Source organism: Cnephaeus nilssonii (assembly GCF_951640355.1).
Source record: "Cnephaeus nilssonii genome assembly, chromosome: 18".
Taxonomy (NCBI): domain Eukaryota; kingdom Metazoa; phylum Chordata; class Mammalia; order Chiroptera; family Vespertilionidae; genus Cnephaeus; species Cnephaeus nilssonii.
Genome location: NC_137089.1, coordinates 13,670,107 through 13,688,266, shown reverse-complemented (window position 1 = coordinate 13,688,266; position 18,160 = coordinate 13,670,107). Strand labels below are relative to the sequence as shown.

Below are 18,160 nucleotides of genomic sequence, written 5' to 3'. Positions count from 1 at the left end.
AAGGATGATTCAGAGTGGTTGACTCTTCATATCCCTGTTTAGGGTAGGGAAGGGGTGCCAAGGGTGCTGTCCCACCCATCTCTATGCCCCAGGGGGCACAAATGGATTTAATCATATGCATACTTATAAACCCCACCATATGGAATGGACCCGATATCGGTTGACTTTGTGTCGCTCTAGCCTGGCAGTCAGGCATGTTGAGTGTTGAGGTTTCCATGCCTAAACTGCGCTCCAGCTGAATCTGTACCTGTGTGAGGGTCCAGGTGCCGACTCTGGCCTCCTCCTTCTGGGTACAGTTTCTGCCCTCGAGAGACACAAGGAACCAGGGTTTATGAAAGTGGGGGGCGGGGGCGGGGAATCAGAGAGGCTGCTGGGCCCCAAGCCCCATCCAAAAGCATCCTTGGTCTACACCTGGGCTTCCGTACTTCCCTCCACTTATGGCCTTCACTTTCTTCTCACCTTCTCTCCTTGCTCACAACTAGAGCTGCAAACCCTAGTTCTAACGTTAGGTGTAATGGAAGGAGAAACTGAGGCAAGCTCCTCTTCCTCAGTGGAAATGAGTGTCCTCCTCTCCCCTCTCTTCGCCTCTCAGTCTGGAGAAGAGTCAATAGAAAAGATGACACGATACAGAGCCCACACCCTCAAAGCCACTACAGATCAACTGTGTGTTTTGTTTTTGTTGATGTCATCGGCCCCACCTCCAGCACAGAAAGCCATTAATGTAGGAAAAAAATGGCTGGGTGTCAGCTACAGTAGTTGCTTCATGGGCCAACTGCACCTCATGTTAGAGTTGAGTTGGCCTGGAGTGGAGTATTTTCCTACTTTATACATTTTTTCTTTATGGACCAGCAATGGCCCCGGAGCACACGACTATTCAGCATGATTAACGGCATGTCCTTCGTGGCAGTGATGATGAGAAGGTGGTGGGAGTCTCCAACCTGATGAGGAACCTGCAGTCCCACACTTATTGTGAGCCAACCCGGAAATTTCCAGCAAATTTCCAAACCTGAGGCTCCTATTTACAGGGCATTGTCCCAACACCCCAACTGGACCCCCTCATAGCCTAGTTCAGGCATGGAGGGTACACTTCAGTTGAGGAGGAGATAGCGTGTTCGCAGTCTGTGGAGCGCGGCTACAGCGTTTGGACAGGTTCAAGCCTCGGATTCATGAGAGGGCACAGTCCTCTCGTGCCCACGTGCAAGTCCCAGCTTGGAGGGCAGAGCCCTCCCCGCACAATGATAGCCAACAGCTGTAGTTGTAAGCTTGAACCTGTGGTCCGAACACGTGACCCCACGTGCCTGAGTGATGTAGGCTTGATAGGGTTCAGGTGCATGTAGTTGAGTAGGATTGAAACCCATAAGAATGCTGTAAACATCTTGACCACGCCCTTACTTTTCCTCGTGGCCTCGGCTTGTGAGTGTTGGCGCTCTCAGGAAGCAGCGTCCCACCAAGACCCAGCCTTCATTCTCTTGTCTGTCTTTTCTAAGCCTTTCAGCCACCCCCACTCAGGTTCACCCTTGGCGGTGCCGGCAACGTGGGGAGATCAGGAAAACTGTCTTTGGGAGAAACGGAGATGCTTTGCGTTTGCCTCTCCTGTCTTCGTCAGAAGATACTCAGCACTCTCCCGAAATTTCCTGTTTTTCAAGGTGGCTGAAGAAGCAAGAGGAAGAACATTGAGCCCTGTATTTTCTAAGGCAGTAGAATACCAGTCAAATCCACCTAAAATAGAAAGACTGTTGCAGAGTGAAAAGATGTTCAAGCCAAGGATATAACCAACGGTATGTTCATCTCAGTTTCCTCTGTTCTAGTACACCGACCACGAGTCAGGACGTAGGTAAGTCCTGGGCACTTGCTGCCCTGGGTATTCATGTGCTATGCTGGTCGCAGGCATCCCTGGGTTTGCAAACAATGATCACTCTGAGAACATTCCACGGAGTGTAGTTAACTCCCGCCGTGGTCGGCAAACTGCGGCTCGTGAGCCACATGCAGCTCTTTGGCCCCTTGAGTTTTTCGCAAAGGCCAGCTTAGGAGTACCCTATTAAGTTAATAACAATGTACTTACCTATATAGTTTAAGTTTTAAAAATTTGGCTCTCAAAAGAAATTTCAGTCGTTGTACTGTTGATATTTGGCTCTGTTGACTAATGAGTTTGCCGACCACTGCCCTAGGGCAGCTCAGAGAGGAGGGGTCAGGGCCTTGGGGAGGTTTATTTCTTGACTTCTTTTCCCCACACTATTCCGGGAAGTGGGTGACATTTAAACCATTCTCCAGAAGAGAGAGTGAAACTACTTCAAAATTCTGGACAGCTCAGCTTGCCAATCCTATTCAGTACTCACAGCTCTGCCATCAGTGTATCCCACACATGTAGACAGACGGACAGACTCTCTCTCAAAATGTACTTTTCCAATATCAGTATTTAATCACTTTACTGGTCTCACATGGAGTGTTCAATGCTGGCCCCACACAGAACCATGCACTATAGACTTGGAGTTGTATATGTGTGTGGAGTTGGGGAGGGGATAGGAGTTATTAGCAAAGAAGTCCACAGCTCGCTGGTAAGTTCTGTCCAGCACCTTAAAAATGATTAGGAAGATCTTACACCTATGTTCGATGGCAAAGCAGAAGTCAAGTTCTTTCTTGAGTGGTATGTGAGAGAAGTGTTTGCTACCCAAGAAACAATTGGGTGATATTTGCTATTAGTAGCCTTTCAACACCCCCTTCCTTTCTTTTGCTACTTCTGGATGATCAGGGGCCCCTCAATGTGCTCCCAAAATAACCCACACACCCATTTAGCAGAGCTCAGAGAAGTGCAGGGATGAAGAACCTACAGACAAAGGATGTATTATGTTAAGGTGGTAGACCAGAAAACCCCCCTCAGGGGATGTTTTTTGTTTGTTTGTTTGAAATATGTTTTTATTGATTTCAGAGAGGAAGGGAGAGGAAGAGAGAGGGAATCATTGATTGGCTGCCTCCTGCACGTTGGACCGAGCCCACAACCCAGGCATGTGCCCTTGACTGGAATCGAACCTGGGACCCTTCTGTCCGTAGGCCGATGCTCTATCCGCTGAGCCAAACCCGCTAAGGCCACCCCGGGAATGTTTAGATGTAAAAGGAGAGCCCAATGAGTCTCTGTTAGAGAGCGTTTCAGAAGGAATTGGCGGTGGTGTCCACAGGGGCCCGTTCAGATCTGCTGCTGCGAGAACCTGCTCTGGAAGCACAGCTCACTGACAGGCTCCAGCTGCAACTTTCGGCGCCACCTGTGTTCACTCTGAGCCCCTCTTCCCAGGCTGCTTCCCGTCAATGACGGCCTGATGGGGTTATTAGCAACAGGCCAAGCTTACCCCAAATGGGATTCTTCCCACCAGTGACCTTTGCTCGGGGACTCTCCTCCGCTCAGGACCACGCTTCCTTCCTTTCCTCTCTCCTTCCCAGGGGCTCCATTTGCATGCTGTCCCTGTATCCTCCTGCTTGTTTCCCCTTTATACTTTACAACAGTGGTCGGCAAACCGCGGCTCGCGAGCCACACGCGGCTCTTCGGCCCCGTGAGTGTGGCTCTTCCACAAAATACCACGTGCGGGCGCGCACGGACAGTGCGATTGGAACTTCGTGGCCCATGCGCAGAAGTCGGTTTTCGGCCTGGGCGAGTCTATTTTGAAGAAGTGGTGTTAGAACTCTCAAGGGGCCAAAGAGCCGTAGTTTGCCGACCACTGCTTTACATGAATTCCCACCGATAAATCTCCTGAACATCTAATCCCCTCTTAGCGTCTGCTTCTTGGAGGACCTGGACTGATGACACAGTGACCATCCCTTCACCACTGCTGCTGACCCCCGAAACATAGGGCTCAGACACTGGAGCGGGCAGCCTTCCCGAGTGAGGTGCACATTTGGTGACCTCCCACCACATTTTGGCAGGCTGAGGATAAGAGGGGTTTGTATGCCTTAGGACTGAGGGGTGACAGAGCTGTTATCACTTCGCACATCAGCCTGTGTCCCCAGAATGGGGCGCAGCACCTGGTCCGCAGTAACTGAATTGGGAGAGTGGAAGGCAAGAGGTGGAACTGGGCCCCGTGGCCTTGACAACTGGTCATCCTTGGCTAGTGGGAGAACTTGCCTGCAAAGTTGACTGAACAGCAGGACAACGACTGCCATGGGCCAAGGGAGGGACTGCCTCGGGGGAGGTGCGGAGACCAGCTGCATCCTCGGCGGGACGTACTTAGGCCAGTGGGGAATGGATTCAGACTCCCTCCTTAGACCATGTAACATGGGTCATGGCAACAAGGCCTTGGGGCCCATTTCCAATCCCATGATCTCTCCAGAAAGCTCAACAAGCACTTCTCTGAACCTCCCCTGCCCTGCCCACTGGTCCAGATACAGAGGATGCTGAGGATGCCACTGGGATTAAGTCAGAGAAGGCTTTCTGAAGATAAGTTTTTAGCAAAGATTTGGAAGCTGTGGACAAGGATAGAGAGAGAAGGTAGGATGTGGAAGCACAGAAGCGCCATTTGTTTGGCACAGAGAGGCTCTCAGGAGAGAATCAGGAATGACGGCTAAAGGATTGTGGGCGGGTGTTCACTGAGGAAACACCAGTAAATACCAGGATAGTGGATAGAGGGGTTTACATTTGAGCTGACAGATACTAGCAAGCCTGTGGGTTCCAGGATAAGAGATTGTCGTGATGAATGTGATGTTTCAGCACATGGTTTTGGCCTCTCTCTAGAGGTTGGTGCAGATGAACTAAGGAACCAGAAAGCGCTGTGCTCATTCAAGAGGGGGTGAGCTGGGAGAGAGGGTCCAAGTGAATGGGCAGAACCTGCTCTGCCCTGAGGAACTGGTCAATAACTACCCTGGTGGCTTGTCTCTGTCACACTGAAGGCCTCTGGCTTTATTCAGCCCTCTTCTCACTTGACCTTGGGGTGGGACATAAGAAGGCGACCAGGGGAAATGCCCACAGTGGTGAACCCCAGGACTGGGAGGTGCCAAGGGGAACCTAGCATCTTCCCAACTCACACAGGGGTTTCTTTCCGACCAAAGAACCCCACCACCACCCTCACGAAAAGGAGCAGACACTGTTATTTACTCTTACTTTATGAATATTTATTTTTTCTTCTTAAAAATGTACAAAAAATAAAATAACTGTATTTATAGTTTATAGATTCCCCCTCTCCCATTTACAAAACTATTAAGTTACATTTGCCTTTTTTTAAAACACAAGAGCAAATTGTCCATCTATCAATCTCCCTTGCTTGTCTTTAAGAAAGGGCTGTTCATAGAATTTGGCACAAACCCTCCGTTTTCGTTGCATTTCATGATTTTAAGTAAGAAGGGAAATAAACGTTCGCTTCATGCCATGCTTCCTATGTTTGTGGCATGGGACGGGCCTTGGTCTTTTAGGGTCCAATTCCAAGATGACATCTGACTGCATTTTTCTGTTGGTCCCAATTTCCAAACACCCGTAGAGTCTAAGCAATTTGGGTCTGTACTTAAAAACACTTGTTTCCCATGTACCTCATTGGACATGGATTTTTTTAAAAAGCTTATTTATTTGGGTGTGATTGACTTAGGGGACAACAAAAGAGGAGGAGGCAAAATTTCCTATTTTTCTGGAGTGTTTTTGCTCAGGAAACTTTCCTCGACAGAGCTCTGCTACCTTCCATAGTGAAGAACAAATCATAGCTAAGCCATGGGCACTCTGAGAACGCAGAGGGGACCTGGTAAACATGAGGGACAGGTCGGATGGGAGGTGGCACTCTGCACCACCCTTTGGTGGCACTGACCGCATACTCTCTGTTCTGGGAGTGCTCACCCCAATGACTGCTCAAGGACTGGGGACAAAGGCAAAAGCATTTCTGATTCATTCTCTGCCTAGGGCAGGACCAGCCAACGTTTTCTCTATAGAGTCTAGAGAGAAGGGTAGGTAGCCTGTGTCAAATTGCCAGTATTTTAAAATCTTTTCCCTAGCCTGGAGTCCTATGCCCTATTCCAGTAGTATTTGCCATTGTGTCCACCAATCATGTTTGAAACCACCCCTAAGGCAAGGAGCATGGGAAGTGCATAGTATATCAGATATTTCCAACACTGAGTGTGTCCACCTTACAACAGAGCCCCATCAGGACCCAGGAGGGCTCCCCAGCTGCTAGTCCAGGACATGATAGTCACAGAGTGGAGAAGGAGGGGACCGACAGGAGCAGAGCTGAACCCAGGATGCAAACCTTTGGCACCACGGGAAGGGTGGGCGATGAGTTGTCCAGAAGACACACAGCAAGGTGCCCCCTTTCCGCCACCCAGAGGTCTTCCTAAGCATGGCACCTGCCCTCCATTCTATTCAAATCCTCCGCAGCGTCAAAGAGAAACAGCTGGGTTGGAGGCAGCCTGTCCATCCTGCTAGGGACCCCAGGGGTAGGTGGCTGGGAGATCAGGGAGCCCTCGGAGAGAAGGCCCCCAGATAAGACATCAAAGTGCTTTACCAACAAATCTGGGCCCTTACAGAAAACCTGTCCTGGATCTCGTACCTTGGGTGGGGGATGCGTCTGGCTACCCAAAAGTTGGTTCTTCCACCCACGAGGGTGAATGCAAACCCCTGGACCACCTACCTGTTCCCTCAGAGAGAAAAGTGGCCCAGGACGGTTCCAGCTTTTGTGATTGTTTAGGGAAGTGTGTTTTCTCGTCCTCTCTCAGGACCTGTAGCGGGGGGTGGAGTTCTCCTCTGCAGGCTGGTTTCAGAAGAGCCAGGGCTCTTGGGGTACTGTCCCTCCTTCCCTCCCTCCCAACCCAGCAGCCAGGAGCAGAGGCAACTGGTCCCTCCCTCTCTAGCACTGAGGCCCAGGAGGCCGCCCTGGCCTGTCTGTTCAGGCATGAGCTGTTGGCACCGCTCTCAGCACTGCAGTCGGGCTGTAAGGGGACCACTTGAGATGAAGGACATGCTGGTAAACTGCGCGGCACTGCACAGTGGCCAGGATCCTCAGGACAAGCTCAGGCAGTGCCAGCACCAAAGCTGGAGGAGCTGGGGCCTCAGACTCTCTGACCTTTCCCACAAGGCAGCTCAGAGGGAGACTCAAGCAAAGCACGTCACCGATCACCGTGAGACAGAGGCGGCGGTGGGCTCCAGAGTAGGCGTGTCCATGGGAGAGGACGGGGCTCCCTCTGCGGACAGGACCGAGTCCCTGGCCGTGCCCCCTGGAGCTTGTCTTGGCACCCACCATAGTCACCTACACCCTGGAGGCCACTTCTCTAGCCCAGTGCGCTTCCACACAGCAAAGAGGCAGAAACCTCTGGTAGAAATCAGTGCCTCCCCTAGGCCAGTGGCAGTAAACATGCCCACGTACCACAGGCAAAATATATTATTGCAATATTATAAACACTATGTACATGATAGCCAGCATGCCTTCCGTGTCACCTACTAAGTACATGGCAGCTGAATGTCTTCCTGCTCAAGGCCTGCTGGCCACTTGCTGGGGACCCCTGGAGGTATCTAGCAAGATGACCTTCCCCGATCAACCTGAAGGGCTGACCAGCAAGGGGACCTCCTCCTCTTACCCCACCTCTGACCACTGCACCCAGAAGCAGCTCATGTTGTCCAGCCACTCGGGAGAAGTGGAGAGGTGAGACAGGTGGGACCAGACCTTCTCAGGCTCTTCGAGATGAATGGGTTGGCGGGGTTGCCCTTGAAGGCTCTTGATGGCGTCATCTGGAGCCAGCAATGACCTGCAGAGTCCCGGCGGGCCTGGTCCTGGGCTCCAGAAACAGGTGGTCAATAAATAAGGGTCTGACAGGCGCAAGGTCCCTTCCCGAGGAGCTCGGGCCTCAGCTCCAGAGCAGGAGCTGGTGGGCGGGCCAGACGCACTGACAAGGAATGGGGCTGTATGCCTTGCCCCGCCCCCAGCACGGTCGTGTAACAGCAGTTGTGAGAAGGGTGAGGTGGGTCTGCGGGTTCTGGGGCTGGGCCTCCTCCTTTCCCAGGGAGGAGTGCATGGAGGACTCCTGCGAGGGCAAGCCGACCAGGCTCAGATCTCCATGAGTGTGATCTTGAAACCTTCCACCATGCTCTCCATGTTGAGGATGAAGGTATCCTCATTTGAGTAGTGCTCAATGATGTTGTCGTCCATGTTCACCAAGATGCTGGAAGGGGAGGGGAGAGAGGGGAGAGACAAAAGGGCCATGAACAATGTGCTTGGGAAAGGATGGACCACAGGCTGGGGGTTCCCTTTGCCATTCTTCTGCAAGGGAGGCCAGGAGGGGTGGAGGAGAGAGGCGACAAGGGAAGAAGATGCTCATTCAATTGTCTTTCTCCAGAAGCCAGTTGGAGGAAAACAAAGCCTCAGTTTCTCAGAACTAATCTCCTGATTCCTTATTAAACAGGACTTCAGAGATCATTCAACTCACCCCTCTTGATATAGATGGGTAAACTGAGGCCCAGGAGTTAACAGAGGCTAAACTCACGGACTTGGCTACTGACATACTGACAGAGCCAGGACCTGAACAGTTTGGTGCCCCATTTTCATGGCCTCTTGAAAATGTATTGTAAAAAGTATTCCGCACTTAGGAGGAAGAGGAAATTAACCAGAACTGCAGCTAGCCTCCGCTGAGCATGTCCTACGTTCCAGGGTGGCAGAGCCCTTGCCCTTCATCCACAGCGACCTTGCAGGTAGGTGTGATCGGTGCCGTTTTGCAAAAGAGAAAAAACTGAGCTCAGTGAGGTTAAATCATTCCCCAAGTTCATGGCTGAGTGGGGTTTTGAAACTAGCTTTGCCCCCCCCTCTGAAGCTCATCCTTTACCACATGTGACCTACTCCTTGGTTAACTATCCCCAGTGGATTTAGTTCTAAGAAAGTCAACGGCTTTCAGGTTCTGTCCATGATTTCGCAGTTCTGGAGTCAATCTCATCCATCGAAGTCAAACAGATCTTACTTTGAGAATGAAAAACTGACTATCGTTTTACAGCCATGTGTCATCAGGCAAGTTGTTTAGACTTTCAGAGCTTCAGTTTATTCTTCTGCAAGAATTAGAATAACAACCCTGCTTTAAAGGCTTGTTGTTAGGATTAAAGTATTTAGCCCAGGGCCTGACGCAGTGCTCAATGAAAGTGAAATGTTATCATCACTGGCGGGGACTTCGCGCTGAGGGTTTGTGCTCAGCAGCGAGATCTCGAGACACCACTCATCTCACGATCAGGGAGTAAACCCAGACCATGGCATTGACCTTGGGAAGAATCGCAAAATGCATTTTAGGGAGCTTTCCAATAGAGGCTCAAGTGGAAAGTGTTTCTTTGCTTGACTCCCCATCAACCAAGAGACCCCAAGACTGAGAAAGGCTGAGCTACCCAGATAATCAGTTTCCCTTATGAGAGGCCCAGAGAAAAGTTTCAAGACCCATCTTCTGCTTTCCGTAGGAAAATGGCCCCAGAAGCCGCCTTCATAAAGACCCTCTGGCACTAGACAGCTCTGCAGCCTCTACTCTTAGAGCCTCAGAGGAAGCACCAGGGGCCTGGAGGTGGCAGAGAGCAGAATGAGGAGCTAAGCCCTTGGGCTCTGGGGCCACAGGCCTGGGTTCAAATCTGTGTCCCACCTACTGAACACGAGACCTCAGGCAAGATGCTGAACCTCCATGCGGCTCACTTTCCTCACCAGGAAAGGAGGGGTAAGAATCTCTCTGACAGAGTGGGGAGCAACAGAGCAACGCACAGCAAACACATCGCAGGGGACCCAGAACCCACCGAGCACCCACTAATGAGCGCTGCTGTCCTTAACACTGAGAACCGGCAGGTCCAGCGATCATGTAGAGCATTTTGCTAATAGTTACTTGGGAAGAAAGGATCCTTTTTGTTCCCACTGTGTAGCCTGGAAGCCAACTCCAAGGGCAACATGGGATTCACTAAAACTCCACTCTGCAGAAGGGTGACATGGCCACTCTCCCCACTTCTAGGCCTCTCTGTTCCATCCCCTAATCCTGTCACCGGGATGACAATGCACCACCCTCCCGCCCTCTCTCATTAAAGGGCCTTGAAATGCACTGCACCTGGAAGAATGACCAACAATTTTATAAAAGGTGGACAACGGAACCTAGCAAAAGAGAGGCACCATGTTTTTTGTTTTTTTTTAAGGCACTATGTTGACTTATCTGATTTGAAAGTTAATTTAAGTTCAATTTTTTTCTTACCCTTTTTTGCTTTTCTTGTAAAGCTTTGTTATCTTCTCTACGGGCAGCCCGTATTTCTCAGATATCTGTAACACCAACGACAAAAAGGCAGGTGAGCACAGAGGGGAGTCCAAGCAGAAGCACAAGAGGAGTTCTGACTTAATTCTCTGGGAGGTTTTCCTGGGAGCCAGTGTCCTTCACTCACGAGTCAAACTCTCAAAATGCCTCATTTGTAAGGCCTTCTTCTCCCTTTGGACAAACCTTCCATCATTCACCAACATTTTCAGCCTCATGGGAACGTAATCTGTGATAAAGGTGTCATTCCAGATCAGTCAGGAAAGGTGGGCCCTTATCATGATGTGAATTAAGTAGGTGGCCATATAGAAAAAAATTTAAGTTAAACTGGATCCCTTCTCCAGTCCTAAATCAAAATAATCCGATCAAAGGTTTCCATACAAGAAATCATACAAGAAGATGAAATCATACAAGAAGAAACCAATGGGTCAGTTCTTTGTATGGATATCATCTTCAAGTAGGGAAGATCTTTCCAAGCAAGATATGAAATCTGAAGAAAAAAAAGATCAAAGGTTGATAAAACAACATAGAATTAAAAGTACTGATATAGCAAAAGGCGCCATAAAAAGCTGAGGCCAAAGTGTACACTGGGAAACATTTTGGCAGCACGAATGACAGACATGGAATTAATTTCCTTAAGTTAGAAAGAATCCCTGCAAATCAAAGCAAAAACAAAAAACATCTGACAACTCAAGGGAAAAGGGAAAAAACAACACGAAGCAGTAATTCGCAGAAAAAAGACAATAGGACAATAGGCATATGAAAAAAATGCACCACCTCACACATAATTTAAAAATTCAAATTAAAGCAACAAGATACCACTTTTAATCCACAGACTAACAAAAACTAAAACTTATAATACAGTGTCAGAGTATGAGAAACAGCAACTCTGATGTTCCATAGATGGGAGAGTGACAAGATCAATCATTTTGGAGGGAGATTTGGCATATGTTGTTGAAGTTAAAAATGCATATCCCCTTTGACCATATATTTCACATCTAGTCATCTGGTCTATAGAAATACACTCAGATGTATGCAAAGCTCTTCAAAGAATCACTGTTCATAATACAGACACTGTGGATCACAAACATCCATTAAGTACATTTTGATATTTTCACAGTTGAAAACCATGCAGTCATTAGGTTGTTTAAAAAAAAAGTGAGAAGCCTATAAATATCTACACTAATAAAAGGGTAATATGCAAATTGGTCAGGACGCCCTCACAGTAACGAACGAACAGCAGGCTGCATGGTGCGACAAGGCCAGCAGGGGGGTTAATGAGGGACGATCAAACAACTGAGCAGCAGGCTGCGTGGGGTGACCAGGCCAGCAGCGGGGGGAAGTGAGAGGCAACCAGGCTGGCAGAAGGGGGCAGTGAGGGGCGACCAGGCAGGCGGGGGGGCAGTTGGCGGCAACCAAGCCAGTGGGGTGGGGGGCAGTGAGAGGCAACCAGGCCAGCAGGAGGGGCCATGAGGGGCAACCAGACCAGCAGGGGGGCTGTGAGGGTGACCAGGCTGGCAGAGGGGGGCAGTTGGGGGCAACCAGGCTGGCAGAGGGGGGCAGTTGGGGGCAACCAGGCTGGCAGGGGGGAGCAGTTGGGGCGACCAAGCTGGTAGACAGATGAGCAGTTAGGAGCCAGCAGTCCCGGATTGTGAGAGGGATGTCTAACTGCCGGTTTAGGCCTGATCCCGAGGATCGGGCCTAAACCGGCAGTCGGACATCCCCCAAGGGGTCCCGGATTGGAGAGGGTGCAGGCTGGCCTGAGGGGACCCCCCGCCCCATGCACGAATTTTGTGCACTGGGTCTCTAGTATATATATAAAAGTCCTAACATACTATGGGGGGGAAAAAACAATTTGCAGAATAGTCTATATATAGTGTAATGCCATTTGTATTTTTAAAAATAATATGTGTAAGTATATAGAAAACATTTCAAGGACCCACCAAGTCATTAAGTGGCTACCCTGAAAGAATGGACAATACATTTTTAAAATTCTGGTTCATTTGAAAGATGTAGATCACATTTTTGTTGTGTTTATTTCCATTTTGTTTTCCTTCAGGTTCAGCAGATTCAGTAACAATGAACTCTGTTCCTTGGCAGAATCCTGAAGAAAAGACTATCAAGCCGTCTATCAGTGTTTCCTACAGGGCGATCCCTGCTCAGAAATGCCTGGGGATTGGATTGCTAACAAAGGCAACCACGGGGGGAAGTGCAAAATCTCTATAGGTCATACTCCTCTGCATTTAATTTGCCATTTTTGCCACTTTAAAGTGTACGTTTATTTCAGTGGCATTTAGTACATTCACAGTGCTGTGCAACCCTCAGAACTTTCTAGTTCCAGAACATTTCATCACCCCAAAAGGAAACTCATTAAATAGACTCATCATATTACCCCTTCATCAGCTCCCGGCAACCACTAATCTGCTTTCTATTTCTATGGATTTGCCTATTCTTGGTATTTCCTATAAATTGAATCATATAATATGTGACCTTTTTGGTCTGGCTAGCAATTCCACTCCTTGGTGGACAAAGAACTGAAAACAAGTGCTTGAAGGCTTGTACACGAATGTCTATAGCAGTACTATTCACAATAGCCAGAAGGTGAAAGTATCCAGTGTCTACCAACTGATGAATGGAAAACCAAAATGTTCAAACAATGGAATATTATTCAACCATAAAAAGGAATGAAGTGATAGCATAGAATTAACCTGGTTATTGAATAACAGAAAGGAGTAAAGGGAAGACTAGATACATAGGCATGCCATTTATACAGCTTTGCCAGAAAGCTGCAGTTAACACTTTCTAGGTCTGTTGCCCACAGCTCACTGCGGGGAAGGGATGGGCAACAGAAAGATGCCCAGTAAGGTCTGGGCAATGTGGGAAGATGCTTACCTGTCAGTCACACCTGGGAGTGAGTCAGTGGCCAGAATACGAGTGGCTCCTGCAAGAGCACGGAATCTGAGATACTTAACTCCTGAACAAAGGAAGTGCCCTCTCTTACGATCATGAATTCTTAGCCCTCTTGCTCTCTCGGGACTCCTGCTGCAGGGGGCGTGCTCCCCTGCATTCGCTCACGGCCACGTGGGACCCACATAATAGATAACGGACTGTGACCAGCCTGAGGCCACAATGGACCCAGCCACGGAATGGGGGCTCTCTGCACACTGGCCCTGCTTTTGGCTCTGCTGGAATCCCAGCTACACTTTTTTCAGGACTGGATTAAGGGATGTGGGGCTTTGCAACCCGAGAAATACAATTCCACACCAATAAAAACGACTCTTTCTCCTGTGTGAATCTCAGAAAACTCCTTTACTAAATACACTGTAAGAACCCCATTCCCACTAGCAACGGAGAAATCCCAACAACGCAATGCTCTGGCAACAGAAGTCCCGGTTATACTACAACATGGATAAACCTCAAACACATGCTGAAATGTGGCTGAAATAAACCAGCCACAAAAGACCATGAATTATATGATTCCACGAGTAGGCACTATCTTATACATTTTAACATTTTGCCTCATAACCCAAAATGCTGTTTCCAATGTAGCTGTTTTTCCGACCAACACATGATTTAGGACTGTCCCTTGGAAGTCCTGTTGTCTCCATCACTAAAACACACACACACAAACCTAATCATCTACAGCACAGTTGTACAGGGGGGAAAACTGTAAGAGGAAGTTAGAAGTCATGTTCAAAGTAGGGTCCGATTAAAGTCATAGATAAGTAACATATGGATAAAATATAAAATAACTTTCCCTGGAGCCCAAGTAGAGTAATGCCAGACTAAATTGGGGATGAAAAGGGAGGAAGGAACTTAGAATCTCACTTCAGAACTCTCTAATTTTTTTTTTCTTAACCAAAAGAGGTCATATTTGTATTTTGGATTACACTATCACAGCTAGCAAGACACTTCCTAATTGTTCCTGTCCCATGCGTATTTGGAAGTTGAACATATCTAATTCAGTGTAATGCAAAGAGACAAATGAAAACTCACAGTTTAAAAAAAAAAACACAAGAGAGGAACTCACAGTTTAACCTTTCTCCATGGCCGCTTACTCTGATCAGCCTTAAACTGACAGGGAATTGGCGGTTTTTCAACGTTTCCTTCTCCTTAAGGTGCTCATAAGCCCTGACAGTATGGAACCCAGCGTCTCCACAAATCTCCGCATTTTCCTCCTCTCTGTAAAGCTCACTCTCAAAGGCTGCATTTTAATGAAGGGACTCCAGCTCAGGAGAACACCCGCAGGTTTCCCGGAACGGGGGTCATGGCTTACCGCTTCCATCAGGCCCTTCACGGTGGGAGATTTCAACATCAAGGCATCGAACACATCGTCAGTCTCCTTCCTCACGTACAAAAGCACTGGAAGAGCAGGGGGAGGAAAGGGTTAACGAGGAGCCCACACAACCCCGAGGCCGCCACAGGAGACCTGCTTCCTGTCACAGGGCCTGGGACACACTGATGTTATCTACGAATAAACCTCGGGCCCCAGAGCCAATGACAATCTACCCGAGTGAGGAGGCACCTCCCTAGGCAACCTGCGGCCAGGGACTGTTAAGGAGCAATGCGATGACATGTGGGCACCAACTGACAACTGGGTACCAACACCCAGCAGGCTGTTTCACACGCTGTTCACATGTGCGTTTCTCACGGGTGCGTGCATGATCCCTTTAGATCTCTTTCTGAGACCTCTGTCTTCTACTTATCGGTTTGATCATTCAACAACTATTACTGAAGTCCCACCTGGGCCCCTAGGTCCCAGGCTGTGTGCGAGGAGCTGAGGTCGCAGCAATGAGTGGAGACGCAGCCTGCCCTTAAGCTCGCAGTCCACTTAGACAGGCGGGCATTCCTGAGCAGCAGACAACCAGACAGAGCCATAAGAGCCATGAAAGAGAAAGACAGGAGGAAGTGCTTACAGGGGCCTGAGCTTTTCAGAAGGTTACCTTCTGAGTTCTGAAGGGTATATAGGCATCAACGCAGGCGAGGGGTGGTGGTGGCGGGGCGGGGGCAGAGAGAGAAAGAGGACATGAGAGCAAACTCCAGCAGACACAGCGACAAGTGCAACAGCCCGGGAGGGAGGCGGTGCATTTCAGAAGCAAATGGAAAGAGTCCGACAGGTCTGGCTTTGACCCCATTCAGCCTGCAGTGGGGCCCTGGTCATGTAACCTCTCCAGGCTTTGTGGTTTTTTTCCTGTAAAGCAGGGATGGTAAGAACATCTACCTCGTAAGAGTGCTGGGAGGGTTAAGTGAAATGGCCTCCAGGTGGGACGCTGGGCGCACAGCAAGCACCCATTCCTCAGTGAATGCTGTGCTGGAGCAATCGTCGTGGCTCCATGCCCTCAGCGAGCGTGAGTGCAGCCTTCTGTTCATTTCTCGGCCGCAAAACCTTCTGACTTTGACAATGCACAGGAAATGAGAGCTGACAGGGACCCCAGGTGCCATCAGAGAGGCCGAGACACTCCACCACTGCCCGCCTTTCCGACCGCAACTGCACTGGGGCTGAGCCCCCGGAGAGGACTGGGAACTGCCAGTCAGACGCGGCCCTGCAGCCCCAGCGAGCTGGCTGCCCTTCCCCAGCCCCAGTGACAGGGCTTCTGCTTCCTCCTCCAGAGGGAAGGGAGAGGCCGAGGCTGAAGCCCAGAGCACCGGCCATGGAGCAGCACGCGCAGGTCAACACCCTGCTGAGCCTGGATCCCGACCACAGTCAGATACCCACTGAGCTGTGCGCACCGCCAACCCGAAGGAATGAAGTTGGCCCGGAAATGCAATCAGCTCGAACCCAGACTCCCGCATCTCTCCCCTCCCCGCCCCGAGGACTTCACTGCAGATGCTGCTTTGCAAAGGCACCTGGGTTCTGCCTGGGCTTTCTGCAGCCGGCAGATGGTCAGTTGTGTAGGAAGAAAACAAAACAGAACAAACCACCTGAAGTCCTGCAGCTTCTTGTCTTTGCCCAGTATGAAAACAAAACGCCAAGTAAACAGACAGAGTGAATGTGCCTCCAGAGACTTCCCAATTCCGTCCTTTGGAAGGAATATTTTATAGCCTCCGTTTCAGCTAAAATGATCTAGTGGCAGACCGTCAAACCTCAGAGGGAAGGAGGGGGGAGAGGGGGAAAGGGGAGAGAGCAACCAAAGGACTTGTATGTACGCATATAAGCCTAACCAATGGACACAGACACCAGGGGGGTGAGGGCAAGAGCGGGGAGGTGGGGGTAGGGGGGCGATGGGGGGATAAGGACACATATGTAATATCTTCATCAATAAAGAAAACAAAATAATTAAAAATAAATAAAATAAAATGATCTAGTGGCCTAGTGGCATCATAAGAGGACCCAGCGTCAGCAGTACGACGAGGGACAATTAGACCACGGAACCTCAACTACCACTAGATAGAAAAATTAAAGGAAAAATAACTAATGAAATAAAACAAAACAGAAACAATAAAAGCTCTCACTAGTGGCTGTTCCAGATGAACCTCCTGTAGCTTCTTCCCACAGCCTCCAGCGGAAAAATGTAATTTCCAGTCTGAGCCTCAGGAAACCCCAAACCATGCTCTATTCAAATGGGTTTACAAATCTTCTTCTACAATTACTGCCCTTGAAATAAGATGGCTTGGGAAGGGTGAAAGGTGGTATGGGGGCATGTTGACCGACTGCGGGACCCCCTCCAAGGGCAGTGTCGGGCTCAGCACGCCCCACGGTGCCCAGGGAGCTGGCTCTCCTGAACGGTGTGTCCCCGGCAAAGTACTCTAAGAACCCCTGCTGCCGATGCTATCGCAACCATCACCCATCCCAGACACTGGCAAAGGCAGCGGCCACAGGGGCAGCCCCCCCAGGGGCTCCAGACACAGCCACCCTGAGAAGGGGCCAGAAAGGCAGAACAACAAAAAATGGCATTGGTCATAAGTATGCTCCTTGTCTCTCCCGGAGAACTTCCAACAAATCAACACAGGAAGTGGCACTGACGCTGATTCCCTGTGCTGGTCAGAGAGGCTCAGGCTGGGAGCTCCGGGCGAGGGCTCAGTGGCACCAGCGTTCTTTTCCAAAGGAGAGCTGCTCCCGGAGAACGCTTTCTCCATTGCTGGTAGGTTGCAGCGCCCCCATGTGTCCCTGTGATGATGTTTCAAAGGCCAGATTCTTGCTTTTCATCATAGCCCAATACAATGTTTGTCCTGACTTCAAAATCTCAATCTGAGAAGCACTTCTTTGGACTAGCCAGCAGATACTAAATATGGATGCAAGCCACGTTAATTTTGCCCATGTGATTCTTTGATTTCCATACAGCTCTGCCCTCATTCTGGAGTGTGAGATTAAAAAGGCAGGCAGAATGGAGCTCAACATGCACTCAAACATTTGATGGTGAGCCTGTGATGTCAGAAAATCTTTTATAGGTTTAAATGTTGCCAATGTGACTAACACCATCCAGACATGTATGATCTTTCATTTGAAATGCTAATTACTTATTCACAAGGATGATAATATAGCTTAAGTAGATCCAGGCCTAATCATAAAATACCAGTGGATCAGGCACTTAAGTGTTTCATGTACATTCATTCACGCATTGGTCCTCACAGCAACTCTATGAAGTAGGTGCTCTTGTCATCCCCATTTTACAGATGAGGATGCTGAAGGAGCAGAAGACCTTTCCAAGGTCATACAACTCTACCGGGCTGGGGGAGGCTACAGGTCTGCTCTTGATCACTGTGTAAGCTCCATTTCAACACATCGGGGGAGGGAGATAAAATTTCTCAACAAAAAACTCAAGCCTGTGTGAATGGTGAAGTGTGGACATATTTAACATGGTACTCTGACACGTTAGAAGTTGAAGGTCTTTGGAAGCTAACGGAATTAGCTACAGCAAGATATGGGGTGACTTCCCCCCCCCCCCCCCCCCCCCCCCCGCCGACACACACACACACTTTCCTCTTATTCTGAGGAAGGACAGTGAGTCGTAAA

At 49.4% G+C, this 18,160-nt stretch overlaps 1 protein-coding gene across 3 annotated transcripts in view; it reads right to left on the bottom strand.

Moving 5' to 3' along the window:
• Positions 1-5,078: 5,078 nt before the first annotated feature.
• The window catches only part of GRHL2 (grainyhead like transcription factor 2), a 127,568-nt gene continuing 114,486 nt past the window's right edge, over positions 5,079-18,160 (bottom strand). For all 3 annotated transcript variants that reach the window (XM_079796123.1, XM_079796124.1, XM_079796125.1), the window contains exons 14-16: positions 14,483-14,568; positions 10,153-10,217; positions 5,079-8,115 (exon numbers count right to left, since the gene is read on the bottom strand). In XM_079796123.1, the coding sequence (XP_079652249.1) occupies positions 8,001-8,115; positions 10,153-10,217; positions 14,483-14,568 (266 nt within the window). In that variant the 3' untranslated portion in view covers positions 5,079-8,000. The remainder of the gene's footprint in view (positions 8,116-10,152; positions 10,218-14,482; positions 14,569-18,160) is intronic.